The following is a 17905-nucleotide window of genomic DNA, read 5'->3' as shown; positions in this document are numbered from 1 at the left end:
TGCACAACCAAAAGAAGGGCAAAAAACAAAAAACAACCAGAACTGACAGAGAATCGAACTGTATGGAAGTCCGACAACCAAGGAGATAAAGAAGAAACACTCACCCAAACTGGTTGGGAGGGGCGGAGACAGGCAGCCCGGCGGAGAGGACTCCCAGCAAGGCTGCAGCTGGTGGACCAGGCAGTCCCACATTCGCATGCGGATAAACCGGGAGGAGCAACTGGGGAGCGAGACAGACCGCACACCCAGAGTTCTAGTGCGGGGAAATATAACCTCAAACCTGTGATGGTGCAGCAGTGGGAGAAACTCCCAGCCTCACAAGTGAGTTGCTGGAGGGACCCAGAGGGTCCAAGACTCTACACAAACCCACCCACCAGGAACCAGCATCAGAAGGGTCCAATTTGCTTGTGGGTAGCGGGAGAAGTGACTGAAAACCGGCAGAAGGCAGAGCAAGCAGCATTGCTCCCTCTCAGGCCCCTCCCCCCCACACAGCGTCACAACGCAGCGAGGTGGTTGCCCCGCCCTGGCAAAAAACTAAGGCTCCACCCCTTACTATGTAACAGGTGCGCCTAGACAAGGAAATATGGCCCAAATGAAAGAACAGATCAAAGCTACAGAAAAAATACAACTAAGCCATGAAGAGATAGCCAGCCTATCAGATGCACAGTTCAAAACACCGGTGGTCAGGATGCTCACAGAAATGGTTGAGTACAGGTGCAAAATAGAGGGAAAAAGTGAAGGCTATGAAAAGTGAAATAAAGGAAAATGTACAGGGAACCAACAGTGACAGGAAGGAAACCAGGACTCAAATCAACAGTTTGGACCAGAAGGAATAAATAAACATTCAACAGGAACAGAATGAAGAAACAAGAGTTCAAAAAAATGAGGAGAGGCTTAGGAACCTCCAGGACATCTTTAAACATTCCAACATCTGAATCATAGGGGTGCCAGGAGAAGAGGAAGAGCAACAAATTGAAAACTTACTTGAACAAATAATGAAGGAGAATTTCCCTAATCTGGCCAAGGAAATAGATTTCCAGGAAGTCCAGGAAGCTCAGAGAGTCCCAAAGAAGTTGGACCCAAGGAAGCACACACCAAAGCACATCATAATTACATTACCCAAGACTAAAGAGAAGGAGAGAACCTTAAAAGCAGCAAGAGGAAAGTAGACAGTTACCTACAAAGGAGTTCCCATATGAGTGTCAGCTGATTTCTCAAAAGAAACCTTGCAGGCAAGAAGGAGCTGGATAGAAGTATTCAAAATATTAAATGCAAAGACCTACATCCAAGATGACTCTATCCAGAAAAGCTATCATTTAGAATGGAAGGACAGATAAAGTGCTTCCCAAATAAGGTCAAGTTAAAGAAGTTCATCATCACCAAGCCCTTACTCTATGAAATGTTAAAGGGACTTATTTAAGAAAAAGAAGATCAAAAATATGAACAGCAAGATGACAACAAACTCACAATTATCAACAACTAAACCTAAAAAACAAAACAAAAACTAAGCAAATAACTAGAACAGGAACAGAATCACAGAAATGGAGATCACATGGAGGGTTATCAGTGGGGCGGGGGAGAGGGGAATGGGGGAAAAGGTACAGAGAATAAGTAGCATAAATGGTAGGTAGAAAATAGACAGGGGGAGGGTAAGACTAGTATAGGAAATGTAGAAGCCAAAGAACTTATATGTACGACCTATGAACATGAACTAAGGGAGGGGAATGTGGGTGGGAGGGGGATGCAGGGCAGAGGGGAATAAAGGGGGAAAATGGGACAACTGCAATAGCATAATCAATAAAATACATTAAAAAAAAAGAAACTATAAATAGCCCTGGCTGGTGTGGCTCAGTGGATTGACCTCTGGCCGGCAAACCAAAAGGTCGCTGGTTTGATTCCCAGACAGGGCACATGCCTGGGTTGCCGGGCAGGTGCAGTAGGGGGCGTGCAAGGGGCAACCACACATTGATGTTTCTCTCCCTCTCTTTCTCCCTCCCTTCCCCTCTCTCTAAAAATAAATAAATAAAATCTTAAAAGAAAAAACAGTAAATAAAACCAAACTGTTTGAAGTGCCGCACCCTACCCATCACCCTGGTGAAGCCTGCCCTGGTGCCTCGTGCCTAGGTACATTAGTCAATGACCACATAGGATCCTCGTGGTCAGCAAGACACTTAAAAAATAAGCTTTCGGGAGCCTTGGCAGGTGGCTCATTTGGCTGGAGTGTCATCCTCAATGCACTAGGTTGTGGGTTCGAGCCCCAGTGAGGGACCATGCAAGAATCAACCAATGAATGCGTGAATGAGTGGAACAGCAAATCAATGTTTCTCTCTCCAAAAATCAATAAAAAAAAAAAGGAAGGTTTCAGAACACGGAGACAAGCCCCCTGGAGAGAAACCCCTGCAGCCTCTCCCAGGGATGTGTGCAGTCACGGGCTGTCCAACCAGTCCTTCTAGTTATTTACCGAAGCGATGATAAATATTTGGAAAGCTCTTCTAAATTTCTTGCATAATAGCAGAAGACAAAAAACAACCACTTATTCTCCCCGCTGCAGTAAAAATGGCAGAAACAATGAACAGAAAATGATCTGTCGACAAACCAAAAGGCATTTCTTTGTCAGCAAATACGGTGGGAAGATGTAGACAAAACACTGCCATAGATTAGGGGAAAATGTTAAAGCAAATTACCCAGTGTGGGAGGTTTGCTACACAGTTGGCTGAAAGTACAGCTGTTTCTAACGCATCTCAGCTTAAGGTATTTGCTGAATTCTGTTCCAATAATGAAATACACGAACCACTTTTTTTTTCCTGAGCCACTAATGGAAAAATACAGCAGAGAAGATATATTCCCAACAGTAAATGTCTTGTTTCATAAAAACAATGTCATGCAGAGAAAACAGTGGAAGTGTACCCGTTGACGGAACAGTTACTCTGGAAGGAATTTTATTTTAAGGGATTCTGGAGGAGGACAAGAGCTAGCAGCACCTGCAAAACTCACCCAGCTGCCCATCCACGGTCAGACCGTCGCAGGAAAGGGCTAGAAGCCTCAACGGCACATAAAAGGCCGTAGGAGCCTCTGTAGCGTTGCCTTTACAAACACAAGGTTGTCCTGGTGGAGTAGAAGCCTTATTATGCTTGGTACTGGGGGGAGGAGGAAACTTTCCCTTCTAGATTCTTCTGGCTAGTCTAATAATCAAATAGACATGAGAAAGATTAACAAGAGAAAATGACCAAATTTAGTCACATATGTACATAGGGGAACCCCCTCCCCAACAGGAGCCAGAGACCCCGCCCACAGGACAGGTTCAGACACAGAAAGGGAAAACGGGGTGCACTTGGCCTTCTGAGTGAGGGATGAGGTCCGGTGCCTGGTGCTTCAGAGTGGAAGGAGGTTGTTGCAGGGTGGTAAGAAGGGCAGATACTCAGTAATTAGAAATTTGCCCTGCCCTGTTCATAGGCCACAAAACATTATTCTGATAACTCTTATTACGGGCAAGGCCCCTAATTAGAATTCTTTCAGGGAGAGACACGAGCTTCTCATGAACCTGCAAGGTCACAGTTGCACTCAGCTCAAAATAACTCATACGCCAAAGAGGCACAGCTTGGGGACGCCTGTTCTGAACCCCTGTAGTCCTGCCTTTGAAACTCCCTGAGAAATTTCGCCTTCCAGAAGCTGGGTTGCTAGATTGTTCTGTATCTCATTAACCAGTCTGCATTTCAGTTCAGTTAAACAGTTTTGTCTCATTTTGGGTGGTGGCGATGTGGGTGGCCCCCAAAGCCAGGCCTGTGGCACCAGCAGTCAGGTACCCAGTAAGAGGTGCCTCTCTGGCAACCCCAGGGGACACTGGCTGCTTATTGGAGCTGACTGCACCCCTGGCTGTGAGTTCCGGAGGCTGTGGGTGGGAGACGTCTAGATGTCCAGCTGGGACCTCCCTCAGATGGGGTGCAGGCAGGCGGAACAGTCTAACAGTCCCCTGGTTCGCAGTTGCAACGTCTCTGGAGATCTTTCTGCCACAGGCACAAAAACTGTCCGTAGCTGAGCTGCTGTGATTTCTCTGCAGTTCGTCTCACATCGTCCACTTTCACTTGCCTGGCTTTGGAAAGGTGGTTTTGGTTCTCAGTGATTGCAAGGCAGAGAAGGATGGGGGGAAAAACTGCACAGGTCAGTGTGGAGAGCCATAGCTAGACATTGGGGGAAAGTAGGATCCAGTCTAGTTTATGGATACAAACAAAACCCCAAAAGACAATGAGCAGGCCCTGGCTGGTGTGGCTCGGGTGGTCGGAGTGTCATCCCATAACCGAAAGGTTGCGGGTTCGATTGCTGGTCAGTGCGCACACCTGGGTTGTGGATTCGAACCCTGGTCTGAGCACATAGGACCCCTGGTCCAGGCGCGTGCGGGAGGCAGCCAATTGATGTTTCTCTCTCTCCCTTCCTCTCTTTCTAAAAGCAATGAAAAAGTGTCGTTGGGTGAGGATAAAAAAAAGAAAAAGACAAGGAACAGCAACAGAATCTAATAGCCACACAAGTGCATTACTGAAACATAATTTTTCTCTAAAATCATCACCGTTTTTACCAAAGATAGCCAAATAAGACTAATTTGCTTTAAATGGTACAGTTTTTTTTTTTAAAGATTTTATTTATTTATTTTTAGAGAGACGGGGAGGGAGAAAGAGAGGGAAACATCACTGTGTGGTTGCCTCTTGGGCACCCCCTACTGAGGACCTGACCTGCTACCCAGGCATGTGCCCTGACTGGGAATTGAACTGGTGACCCTTTGCTTTGCGGTCTGGCACTCAGTACACTGAGCCACACCAACCAGGGCAAAATAGTACAGTCTTAATAAACCTGGTCTATTATTTATATAAATACGAGAATAGCAATTGATCATATAAGCTCTTTGGAATCTGCTCTGCTGGAATTTTTCATGAGGAATCTCCAGACCGGACTTTAAAAAGCCTCTGATGGCGAGCAGTTGCCTCAGGCTTCACCTGAGTTACCTACAGATTTGGGTGAGTTCCTCTTTTCTATGTCCCCCAAATATCTCGAGACTCCTGTACCTGCCAAGAGGCGATTGTCTTTACTCACCTGATAAGGCTGCTAAGAACCCTGGGAGCAACGTGCCAGGCCGCCATGTGCAGGCGTTTTATCGTCTTCCCCAGGCCAGTCTCAGCTCCTTAGAGCCGTCTGGTCATGTCTGAGTCTACGCATGTCTCTCTCACATGTGCGTTCCAGTCTCAGCCTTGGCAATGGAACTGGTTTCCCATTGTTTCCCACTACCAGGAGAGCACATTCTTACTGAATCCATGCAGATAACAACACTTCCAGGAAAATAAGTGCACAGATTCTGCCTTCTGGAGGGATTAAGTAGAAAGGGAAAGAGAAGAGTTTCAATTCTGTATACAAAAGTGTAATTGACCAAATTTCTGTTAGTCATAGTTAAAAAGGTTTCCTTGTACCTGGAAAAAGCACAAAATTAAAGAACCAGCAATGTTTCAAACAAAAAGTCATAAAATATTTGACTTCCCCTTCAGCTCATTCAGTCCCACGTAATTAACACTTCCCCTCTAACCCAGTTTTTTTATTAGTTCTCTTGACCTTGCTTGACTGCTGAGGGTGGCAGGGTTGGTGACAGTCCCCAGAAGTTTGCAGGGCCACTGCTCATCAGGGCTCCTGGGACTTGGTCCGTGCACTGGGCACCTCGACCCCTGGGATGGTGGAAGGCACACCCCACGTGGGAAACACATCCTCCACCAGTTTCCTTGTCACTGTGAGGGCTCCCGCCGTGCAGCGGAGGAAGGCTCCCACCCATCCGGGAAACAGGCCTGCAACAATGAGAGCGTGCTGATAACCCATGCAAAGTGGCAGCTGAACGGTTTCCAGCTTAAGTGCACTGTGGCGGATGAAGGGGTGCAAAAACCTGGAAACGGGATTTGCTAGGGATCGGGGAAGAAGCAAGTGGCTGTCCTGGCTCTCCCACTGCCCTTTTGTTCCACTCACGGCTGCTGTTTATCCACCCTCCTTTCTCCCAAGGGAACTAAGAGCAGTGAGACAGAGGACGCACCTCGCCATCTGCCTTTGGTTCAAAAAAAGGCGTTGCAGCAGGGGGGTGACACCCCAGACACCAGACAGGAGGAGCCCTCTGGGGTTTCACCCCCGCCCACCCCCCAGTGTAGGATGAAAGGTAGGATCACCGGCAGGTGAGGGCCACGGGTGGTGATTGGAGGCCTTGTGTGGAACTTGCCAGGCACTGGCCCCCCAGAAACACACACAGAGTAGCTGCTTTGGCCGGTACTGGTGCTGAATGAACCCCAATACACGGTAGTCCTAAGAAAAGTGCTCTGCTCTCCTCTGTGCCACAAGCAGCTGCAGAAGCCAGACCAGAGTGACCAGGAGGACCCCACTGGCCCTACACACCGGGTGCTATCCCCTCGGGACCACGGTGCCTTTACCTCCCCAGTCCTGGAGGACATGCTGGGCATTGGCCTTTCGCAGGGCCAGACTCCACAGACCTCTGGGGGAAATCCCGCCCCTGAGTGTGAGTGATGGGATTGGGGCTGAGAGGCGATGCCCGCTGAGAGCCAGTCAACTCGCCTCCCCGAGGACAGTGGCGATGGTCATGTGATGCCGGTGGCCATGAGGAGACAAGGAAGTGGGGGAACTCTCCAAGAGCTCCCCTGAATGGGCACTGTGTGCCCCGGACACAGCGTCTTTAACAGTCCGGTGAGGCTGGTAGAAAAGCCAGACAGCCTTGGAGAACGACAGGGTCTCCCGAGAGCTGAATAAGGTGGCGCCTTCTGTTTACGCAGCTGCCCCTAAGCCTGCCCCTCTGTCAGGTCGCGGGGCCACGGAGCGCACCCTGCCGTGCCAGCGCTTCTCTAGCACACACCTGGCTCACCAAGCCCTGAAACCATTCGCCTTCATTTACCTGGGAAGGGTGACAGTGGACCTTCCAAATACTTCCAAATACTCACATGGCCCCGCCGCCTGCCCTGGCATGGTGGCCCAGGACTTACCTCTGTTTCCTTCCTGACCTCTGTGAAATTATCGTGGTGATGACGCTGACCGGTAAAGATTCGCCTCTGCCACAGAAGCCTCACTGGCTTTGCTGGACCCCCTACAGCGGGGAGGACGGGCAGCGAATCCGCAGGCAATTGAAGGTCCAAGCACCAGAGTAAAGTTTTTGGGAGGCGTGTGGTCGGATAAGAACCACTTGTCCCTGAGATGGTCATAGGCAAAGCACACTCCTGTCCCACATCAAAAAATGTAAAAGAGGTCCAGGCTTCTGCGGGGATCATTGGCAAACTCTCATACCCCATTTAGTGCAATGCCCAGTGAAGAAGGGACGTGTGTGGGACGGGCGGGGGGTGGGGGGTGCTGGACACCAGGCTGCATCTGAGAAAGCCAAAATACTGGAATCTCACAGGTGGGGCTGCCATTTGAATTAGATGTTTCCGTAACCCTGGAAGGCACGGGCTGGGCATCAGAGCAAAAGCAGTGCGCCCTGGCTGGTGGGGCTCAGTGGGCTGCACTTACACAGCCTGGTCAGACTCCCCAGGCACGGCCGCTCTGACGTCTCAGGACTGGGCTGCACGTTTATTTCCTACAGCAGGAGGTCTCCCAGTCCAAGTCCCCACTAACTGCCTGTCTTTCTGACCATCTCTTTCTGCTGCTCCCTCGGCATCCAGTCAGGGGCGCACCTGTGCTGTCATCCAAATCAGATGTTATGCTTTTATACCAGATGCATTTGCTCATGTATCTTCTTTGTTAGCACACGTGAAAACACACAGGCCCTAAATAACCTCCCCAAGCCTGAGGGATTTGTTAAGGCACTGGTTCGGGGCCTGGGAGGGCACGGTGGAAAAACCGGTACTGATGCTCCAACCGTTTCTGCCCGCCTCTTTTCTTGTATGTGGCCGTACTGTTGCTGTGGACTGAGTCTCCGGTGGGACCGGTCGGCAGCTGCGTGAGCTACCTCTATACTCCTAAAGCCCCACACGGACCACTCAGGACACCTTGCGAAGATGGGGTGCATGTGACTGTGGGAGGCGGTCAGGAGGGGTGGAGTGGCCGCCTCTGGACCTGGGCCAGAAGGCGGAGACTGCTCACCGCACACCCGCCTTCCAGGCGGTCTGATGGAGAGTGATGTTCATTCTGCCATAAGTCAACATCCCTCTGCCGCCTCCCACTGTAGGCCGCTTCCTGGAACAGGCTGCTGTCCTCACCTGGCCAAGCATGTAAAGTGATTTCTGTTCCTGGGAGTTTTCACATACTAGCGTTCATGACTAGTCCGCTCCCCTTCTTGATCTTATACAATTCTTTGGCACCTGCCAAGCGACATGGGGATAGCTTTTATCTTGTAGCCACCAAAGTAAGTAAATAAATAACTAAAAGAAGAAGAAGCTTTTACGTAGGCTTTCTTGTTTTTTTTAAAAGATTTTATTTATTTATTTTTTTAGAGAGAAGGGAAGGGAGAAAGAGAGGGAGAGAAACATCAATGTGTGGTTGCCTCTCATGCGCCCTCTACTGGGAACCTGGCCCACAACCCGGCATGTGCCCTGACTGGGAATCGAACTGGTGATCTTTAGATTCACAGGCCAGACTCAATCCTTTGAGCCACACCAGCCAGGGATAAAACCTGTGGAGTTTTAAAATGTAGGGCTACCATTGGTTTCGGGTCCACCTGTGGCATAGACACGTGGTACCTCCCGCTGGTCGGTAAGGCCAACGGACTGACCCCAGGAGGACAGAATAGTAGCTGCGTTCCAACGCAGGCCTTTGCACGGTCGGTGCCCGGAGTTCCCAGGGTGGCGACTCAGCAAGCCCAGCTAATGATGCCCTCCTTCCACCGTGCACCCACATTTCTGTGACAGCCACTGAAACCCAGCATTGGAGTACACTGCCCTGAGGCCAGGCCCTCAAGGTGACATTTGCCTTCAGTCAAGACGCCATTAAATGAGGAGGCAGGCTCAATCATATTAACGTGTCCAGTGAGAGCCAGGCCACTTCCTGCACCTTGGTGAATGGACACGTGGATTTGTAATGTTGTTAAAAGACAGTGAAAATGATGGCTGACAGCCCCCTTCTGGAGTTCTTTTAAATGCTGCCTTTGGGTGGGTTAGATGCTCGGCGAGGGCAGCCGCACTGCATGGGGTGCTGGGGGAAGCTGGCCTCCATGGCTCGCAGGAGGTCAGACAGGTTGGGCTCTGCACCTGCCCTCGGGGTCCTGTCTCCTCCCTCTGCCCCCTCCCTCCAGCGAAGTGAGACAGAACAGAATTGACTCTTCTCCCCACAGTGGCCAGGTGGTATTTGCAGAGTCCGGTCCTGTTATGCCGGTACTCAAAGCCTCCTGACCATGAGTCACACTCTGGATAAAGTTCCAGCTGCTCCCCCATCTCTCGGGTTTCCCCTTCCTTCATCTGCAGACTGGCCTCCAGTCACACCTGACTGCCGCCTCAAGCAGGTCTTTGCGGGGCTGCCGCGCATTCAGACTTGCTCAAGCCCTGCTGTCTTCAGTCTTGGTGAACCTGTCTGCTCCTCAGGGCGCCCTCCCTGCTCCCAGACCTCCTGATCGAGTCACCTCTCTAGTCCCCTGACCACACACATGTCTGTGCTCCCACGCATTAACGGGTTTTCTTTCTAGAACATATCAGCATCGGCATTACACTGTATAACAGTTTAGTTGATTATTCCTTCATCCCTCCCAGAACAGGGACCCTGGGAGGGCAGGGAATCTCCTGCTCACCGATCTGTGCCTAGCGCCCAGATGACCTCAGGGTGGGGCCACGGGCTGCTCGGGGCTTCCTGAAGCTTCTTGGCTCTCCTAGCCTGCATGGACATTGGGAGTGATCGTGTCAGTAGCTGAGTGACTTGGAACAGGTTGCTCTTCTCTGTGTCTCCATCTATTCTCCTGTGTAATGGTACCAAGCCAGGCCCAGTGCTTCTGCCTGTCTGTCACGAGCACCTGCTCTTGACAGAGTCTCTCCCGTAAGTCAGCGGGGCAGCTGCTCACACCGTAACCGTGCTGTTCTCTCAGCTTTTATTGAATTCAGGGTGGCTCAGAGTAGAATGACAATCAATTCTATCCTACTCACGCTCTACCAATCTAAGAGGAATATAACACACACACACACACACACACAGAGCAATCAATGGGGGATAATGAACCTGAGCACCAGAGTCTTGGTCTGCAGGTCCGGGAGTGAGCATGGTGGGCAAGGGACTCATCAGCGTCTTGCAAGGAAGGATCTCTGGAGCCAGGTGGGCAGCAGGGCAGCTGAAGTCCTCAGTCCAGCAGGGCAGAGCCTCTGGCAGCCGATGCCAAGGGAGATTGGCGTGGCGGGGAGCAGCCCTCTGGGTTGTGGCGCTCGGCTGTCTCAGCTGTGGTCTCGAGCCTGCCTCAGTTACACCTGGAGAGTGGTGGACTCCACCCTTCTGGGTCTTCTTGATAAATGTCTTGGCACCCCCGATGCCAAGTGTGGAATTTCCCCAGGAGTCTAGCTGTGGGGGGTCCTGCTCCGCAGACACAGCTCCTCTGACCACGTGTGCAGATATCATAGGCGTGTCTCCTTGCTGTACATTTCTGCTCTGGCCACTTGGGCAGACCTGTCTCCTTGCCACAGGCGTTTACTCTGACTCAGGGAATTTTCCTCTGAACCAAAGTGGCATGACTGACTGACAGCCATTTTAGTTAGCATAAGTGACTTCACTTTGTTTTATATACTGTATGTTTTTTAATACTTTATATACTTTATGGTCTTAATCAGACCAATGCCATTTTACTGGTCCTGCTCTCCACACTGTCAAAGCCCCTTCCACAACCCATCTCCCAAACAGGTGTCCCCAGCAGCCTCCATTACCAACGAGGTGCCCTCACTGACTGCAGGGTGACAGGCAGCCACTGTTATCAGGGCACCTTTACATTATTCAAGTCTCAGGCCACCTAGTTTGGGGGCAGAGAGCCCACAAAGACTAGGAGGACCGTGCGTGCGGCAAGAATAAGACCGGTTCAGCCTACAGGGTGCCCCAAGGTCCGATGCCGCAGTGGGTAGGAGTGGGGTCAGCGCCACACCAGCTGAGGCTCATTTATTGCAAACAGATAAAGGTCAGAACCTAGGGGCCTGAGGGGGGTCCTGGATCTGGAGGCTTTGGACATCGGTGCGGCAGAACCACGATTGGGGTCACAGGAGGAATGGGCACCCGGGGGTGGGGGCCCGGGAGCGGTCAGGGCAACACGGTCCCCAGCAGCAGCAGCAGCAGCGCCCCGGCCAGCAGGACCAGCGACGGACCCCCAGAGAGCCCCGGGCCCGCGGCAGCGCTCAGCCCGCAGGACGTGTAGGGCTCCAGGCAGGCAGCGAAGGCCATGACGTGCGCCACGAAGTGCTGCTCCTGCACGCCGCGCACCAGGTGCGCCTGCGGGCCGCGCGCGAACACCGCCACGTCCTCTCCACCGTGGGACTCTGACGACAGGGGCACGGCCGCCTGCTGCCTGTAGTTGGGGTCCCCTGGACAGACGGTGAAGGTTCAGGACCCGCGGACGGGGGTGGGAGTGGGCAGCCCCCCGGCGGGACATCCCCACAGTGGTCGCCCCGCCCGCCCACAGGGTGCACTCACGGCTCTCGCTGTCGCTGACGTTGGGCCGGGGACCCCCGCTGAGGGCGAAGCCGGGGCCATTGCCATAAAGGATGGACGTGTAGCCCTTGCCATCTAAGGCCAGGGAAGGAGCCAGGCCTGTGGGGAGGGGGGAACTGGGATGAGGCCGCCGCAGCCCTGCAGCGCCCCCTGTGGGCGAAGCCCGGCACTGCGTGCCTATTCAGTGGCTCCATGTGCCCAAGGTCCCTGTGAGGTCATTGCTATCCTGACCCTCTTTGACAAAAGAGCGAACTGAGGCCCAGCGCATCTTCTGCGGCAAAATTTGGGAAACAGCACCTGCCACTCCCCTGGGGCCTACCGAAAATGGAGCTGCCACGCAGAGTGTAGCCACCAAAAGTGAAGACGTGAGAGTGGTCAGCAGTGACGAGGGTCAGCGTGTCCTCCTCGCTTGTGAGCTGGCTGGCCTTGCTAATGGCGTCATCGAAACTGACAGCCTCAGTGAGCGCCAGGTGAGCTCGGCCCTCATGATGGCCTTGGTCAATGCGACCCCCTGCAGAGAGACCACTGGGGAGGTGGGTGATGGGGAACCTGCCCTGAGTCCACTCCCTGCCCCGCTGAGCCAGGGCTGCCACCCACTCACCCTCCACGAACAGGTAGAAGCCTCGGGGATTCCTGCTCAGCACACGCAAGGCTGCAGCTGTCATCTCCATCAGGCTTGGGTCCAGTGTCGGGTCTCGGTGGACCTCATACTTCATGTTCCCCGGCTCAAAGAGGCCTGTGGGACAGGGGACTGGGTGACCGACTGCTATGGGGTGGGGCCAATCACACAATCGAATGCAGGGGCTGGGCTATCCAAGGCCCCGGGGAGCTAGGGCAGGGGGCTAGGGCCGGGGGCTGCAAGGGGGTGGGGTCATTACCCATGAGGTGAGTCACAGAGGTGTCCTGGGAAGCCTGGATGAGCGCTGTTCGGTTCCACACATACCGGCCACCCTGGGAGGCACAGGCCCAGGCTTCAGCCCACAGCCCTAGAACCAGTGGCGTGCCCTTGTCCCAGCTGTACCCCCTGCACCCATGAGCCCTCTCACCTGGTGCTTGGCCTGCCACTCCTGAACTAGGTTTCTCTCATCCAGCCTGACCCCGCTGTGTTCGGCTTCAGCAGGGTACTCGGGGTCAGGGGTCTCCTTGGGAAACATGTACTTGCGGCCTCCACCCAGGATCACCTGGAGCCCGAGGATTAGGGCAGGTGAGCTTGGGGATGGTGGGCCTTTGTCCCCTGATCCAAGAACCTCTAGGTCCCCTGCCTGGTCTGTGGGGATGACCCGGCTGGGCTGTACCTCTACACCATCCCAAGTGTCCTGAGACCAGGCCAGGTCCCAGGCCCCAGGGCTCAGTCTTTGGGTTGACTGGGACTGTGGCCTGTGTGGGACCCCCATCCCCCACCCAGGTCCCCACCACACTTGGAGACTCACGTCAATGTCCATGTTGGAGATGAGCTGTGTGGCAATGTCCTGGCAGCCCTCCTTCAGGGCCTCGGGGGGCATGTCCGCATCTGAGTACCACCCGCGGTTCACCGTGTGGGCATAGGTGCCGGCTGGAGAGGCGTGCTGCACCCTCGTTGTGGTCACCACCCCCACTGATTTCCCTGAGGGTGGCAGAGGGGTGGTTGAGCCAGGAGGGCTCCTAGCCTGACCCCTGGCCACTGGGCAGCCCCAAGCACACCTGCATTCTTGGCTCGTTGCATCACGGAGGTGACCTCATTGCCGCGTGTTGTGTTGCACTGGCTGAGTCGGGCCTTTGCGCTCACGCCAATGGTCTTGTAGTTGGCCTTAACCCCACACAGGTAGGCCGTGGCCGTGCCTGCGCTGTCTGGCACTTGTCTGTCCACATTGTATGTCTGGGGACAGAGACACCCTCAGATCCACTCTGGGACAGATGCCCAGATCGTGACTTGGCCCTGACCCCCTACCTTGAGCCTCCTCCCTCCCGGGCCTTCCATTCTGCCAGACCCTAGACACACCCCACCCTGTGCTCTGGGGCACCCTGAGGCCCCCAGCCCTTACCTTGGCCAGGGCCGTGTATGGGAACTGGTCCATGGCCAGGGGGGTCTCGGGTCCCAGCTTGCCATTCATCTGTCCCTTCAGGATCCGAGCTGCTGTCACCGTGGACACCCCCATCCCTGAAGGAACAGACCCTGTCAGGCCCGAGTCCCCGGAGATGGCTGTGTGCAGAGGTGGGCTTGGGGGCCAGGCTTGGGGGCATGGGTGGCCATGCACACTCACCATCCCCCAAGAAGAGGATGAGGTTCCTGGCGGCCGTCTGGATAGGCTGCAGCTTCTTGGCGGCATCCAGGGTGTGGGCTGCTTGGCGGTTCCAGAAGGCTGGGTCTTCCTCCTCAGCTGGCCAAGGGGACGGGGAGGCTAGGTCAGCCTTGGGGTAGCACCAAGCGTGTGGGTACCTGCGGGGAGGTCCCTGTTACCTGGGATGACGCCGAGGGAGAGCTGTAGCCTCAGGCCCAGCAGCAGCAGCACCCAGGCCCCATGCATGGCTGTGGGGTGGTGGGAAGGTGGCGGCACTGGGACTCCAGAGGGGCCGGGAGCCTGGTGAGGCTGGGACTTGGGTGAGGCTGAGACACCAGGGGACCAGCTGGGGTGAGAGCTGTTGGGGCTTAGATCAGGGAGGACTTTATCCCTGGCTGTAAAAGGCTCCATGTCCCTCCCAGTGCCCCAGGTGGCCACTCCAACCCCGCCCCTGTCCTGCTGGCAGAAGGAAGGTGGCAGGGTGTGACTAAGTCTCCAGGTACCCTTCCTGAGCAAGCAGGGCCATCCTGAAGACCACAGGCCACAGGTGTCTCCCAGAGTGTAGTGGGGACAGGGGCAGAAGCCCTCTGGATGAGGAGCGTGTGCAGAGGCCTGATGGGCCACCCCACCCCCTGCTCAGCCTCTGTTCTGTGTTTTCTGTGAGCCCGTTGGGCCCGGCTTTGTTCTGGGCGCTGCAGGTCAGGGGTGTGTGGACCAGTCAGGGGACAGTAACCTCACAGGGCGATCTGGTCATAAATCCATGACCTGGCAGCTCCTGGTGGGCATTCACTTCCTTAGCAGAAGGTTCACCTTTGCCTCAAGCGAGTCCTGCCCATTGTCTCTGTGCATCTAAGTTAACCCACCTGGAAATGTCTCTTTTGAGACCCTCAGAAGAAAAACCGCCCTCCAGAGAGCACGTCACCCTCTTAGCTCTCTGCTAATAGCGCCTGCCGCGCTCCCTCCCACCTCCCGGTTGTCACCCTTGTTCCTCCTTAATTCCAAATGCATAAAAGAAGCTGCACGCTGCCATTCTACTCTACGGAGCATTTTTTTCAGCCCGTTGAGATCTTGCCTGCAGACGTCCTCTTGTTTAGCTCACGTTCTTTTTATGGAAGCTCTCTACAGGCTTGGGCAGTGTTGCACGGGACTGCGTGGGCTCTGCTGCAGGGTCTGAAGCAGCCCGCCCAGGACCTCCCCGCAGACACAGGCCTGAGCTCCGCGGCAGCCAGGGGCTCTTTGGTTCTCAGGAGGTCACAGGTGGCAAACACAAGGCCCACAAGCCGAATCCGGCCCTTCACCTTGGTTTACCCAGCCCGGCGCCTAGTTTCTTCCCGGCGGCAGCGCCCAGATCTCCCTTAACTGTTCAGGAGCAGTTACATGCATGCAGTCCAAACATTACATTCGGCCCTTTGAAGGCCACCCTGAGGCCGATGTGGCCCCAGAGAAAATGAGTCTGACACCCCTCCCTTAGGCAAACTTGGGTGTGTCTAACGCTGAAATCCCCAACCTACCTGCTTTAGGGAGTGGTTCCTAGGCAGCTGCTCTTAATTTCATGTTTTGAAATTGGCTCAAAAGGAAAGTTAAGATTAAGGCGGGAAATCGTGCCTCCCAGGTTGACAAGCCCCACAGCAGTCAGCCTCTGCCCAGCACGCCCGCAACCACCCGTGTCAGCGATTCCTATAAACTAGCAATTTGGCTCATCACTTATTTGAAACTATTCAAAGGGAAGAAAAGGGTGAAGCTACTGAAATGATCAATTTACAGCTTCAGCCACTCAGTGACCAGGTCTGACCTCTCCAAAGAACTTTCCAACAAAGTGAAAGCAGAGCCTGTTTTTACTGCAAAGAGCCACACCCTGTCTTCAGAAAAAATGGTAGAAAACTGACATGGGATTTAGGAGGAAAGAACAGAAAAAGGACACAGGAGCAAGCATGGGGCTTCTCCGAGGGCATCTGTCTGTCTCGCCAATGCTTTGGGAGACACTGAAATTGCCACTGAAGGGGAAAGCAGGAAGGCCCCTGCAGACACTGGGGCTGCTGTATCTGACCCTACACACACCCAGCCACGTGGCCGTGCCCTCGAAGGAAAGCTTTCGTGCAACTGGTGGGGTATCTACTCAACTGATGACTCCTTAAATCTGAACCCGCCCCCTTCCAAGTAGGGGGTCTAGGGGCGATGTGTATTTTCGCTAACCAGATCGGCCCCAATTCACCGGATAGGGCGAGACTTTCCCAAACCCCATCGTGACCACAAAATCCTTTCCTCAGAACAGAAATGTATTTAGAACTAAATGAATCAGCAGCTGAATCAATTGGGAAGATGATTTTCAAGGAACCTCCACGAAGGGACACTGATCCCGAGACTCAACGTTTGCTGCAGGACATCCCTGTGGGGCTCCGGGCTCTTCCCAGTCCAGACACTGGGATGGCGGCGTCAGCCATTTCTATCAGAACAACTATGGACGGGGCTTTGCTTCTGCCCAGTATTTGCCAATATCCTGCTGTGCCGGCTGGAAGTACGCGCCTTATACGAGATTACTTTACAAGGGGTTTGTGGTTCCATGTAGGAGCCCCTGTATGTAATTCTCTCATCTTTCCAGAAAGGAAACCTAATGGAGCCCTGGCTGGTGTGGCTCAGTGGATTGTGGCCAGCCTGCAAACTGAAAGATCGCTGGTTCGATTCCCATCAGGGCAGGTACCTGGGTTGGGGGCCAGGTCTCCAGTTAGGGATGTGTGAGAGGCAACCAGTTGATGTTTCTCTCACGCATGGACCTTTTCTCCCTTTCTCCCTCCCTTCCCTCTTTCTAAAAATAAATATTTAAATCATTGAAAAAGAAATAAATAAAAGAAACTTAATGGAAAAGGATGGAGATTTGTACAGAATCTCAGAGCTATAAACAAAAGTCATTCACAGACATCCCGTGACTCCAAATCCACATGCCCTCTTATCATCCATTGCTTGGACTACCAATTTTTTCATGAGGTTTATGTAGCACCTCTCCCAGCATTTCTGTAGAAAAAGACGGTCAATATTTCTTTGCCATCACTGGGAAAATCAAGAATTTACTAGGACTGTGATGCCCAGAGATATATGGAGAGTCCCACCCAGTATCCTCTGATCCTAAAGGCTGATTTGAATGATGCTGATTTCTCCCAGATTCCACGCTAATCCACTCTGTGGATGATCTACTCTAATCCACTCTGTGGATGATCTACTCTAATCCAATGTGGTAATGATTCCCTAGGGCACAATGAGACTCCAAAAGGACACAATTTACCTATTACAGCAGCTAAGGATAGAAGGTCTGGAAAGACAAGCTCCATCCTCTTTGCCCCAAGTGAAGTACCCTGGCCAACTCATACCTAAAGATGGGTACTGATTGACCCCTAAAGCCTCAGAGGGATCCTATCCTCTTCTCTTCCATGACCCTAGACACAGCGTAGGGCCTTCGTGGGGATATCTGAATACCGTCACAACTTTTCCCACTAATGGCTCAACCTCTGTACGCCTTATTACAATCACATCGACTGGGTCCCATCCAGGGCAACCTGGAAGGGAAACAAGGTGTGGGCGCTCCCGGGGAGCATCCAACCTGAGGCCTGCAGGCCGCCTGTGGCCCAGGATGGCTGTGAATGGGGCCCAACACAAAATCGTACATTTACTTAAAACCTGAGATGTTTTTTGTGATTATGTGTTGCAATGTATTTAATTTGTGGCCCAAGACAATCCTTCTTCCAGAGCGGCCAGGAGATGCCAAAAGGTTGGACACCCCTGCTAGAAGAAGAAGGAGTTGAAGCGCCCACTTGGGACACCCTACTACAAATTTCCTTTCTTCCCTCTTCTACAGGAAAGGACAGCAAGTGTCAGAGGAGCCCTGACTCAACACACGGAGGCCACCACGGTGCTAGAGGGTGTTAGAGCCCAGTAGCTGGAAGGGCTCCCTCCCTGCACGAGGGCCACCTCTGTTCCAGCCACATTATGCACACAGACATTTAATCACTTATGTTCCTTGTTCTGTCCAA

General features: G+C 53.3%; 1 protein-coding gene across 1 annotated transcript; it reads right to left on the bottom strand.

Annotated features, from left to right (window-relative positions):
* Positions 1 to 11062: 11062 nt before the first annotated feature.
* On the bottom strand, positions 11063 to 14267 carry LOC112307888 (intestinal-type alkaline phosphatase). The gene is made up of 11 exons (XM_024564061.4): positions 14063 to 14267; positions 13866 to 13982; positions 13647 to 13762; positions 13306 to 13480; positions 13056 to 13228; positions 12672 to 12806; positions 12504 to 12576; positions 12227 to 12361; positions 11945 to 12136; positions 11608 to 11724; positions 11063 to 11498 (listed from the first exon to the last, which is right to left on the bottom strand). The coding sequence occupies exons 1-11, from the start codon at positions 14127 to 14129 to the stop codon at positions 11218 to 11220; spliced, it is 1581 nt and encodes a 526-aa protein (XP_024419829.2). The 5' UTR covers positions 14130 to 14267; the 3' UTR covers positions 11063 to 11217.
* Between the last annotated feature and the right edge of the window lie 3638 nt (positions 14268 to 17905).

The sequence above is a fragment of the Desmodus rotundus genome, chromosome 2 (genome assembly GCF_022682495.2).
Source record: "Desmodus rotundus isolate HL8 chromosome 2, HLdesRot8A.1, whole genome shotgun sequence".
NCBI classification, from domain to species: Eukaryota; Metazoa; Chordata; class Mammalia; order Chiroptera; family Phyllostomidae; genus Desmodus; species Desmodus rotundus.
This window is presented reverse-complemented; position numbering and strand designations above follow the sequence as displayed.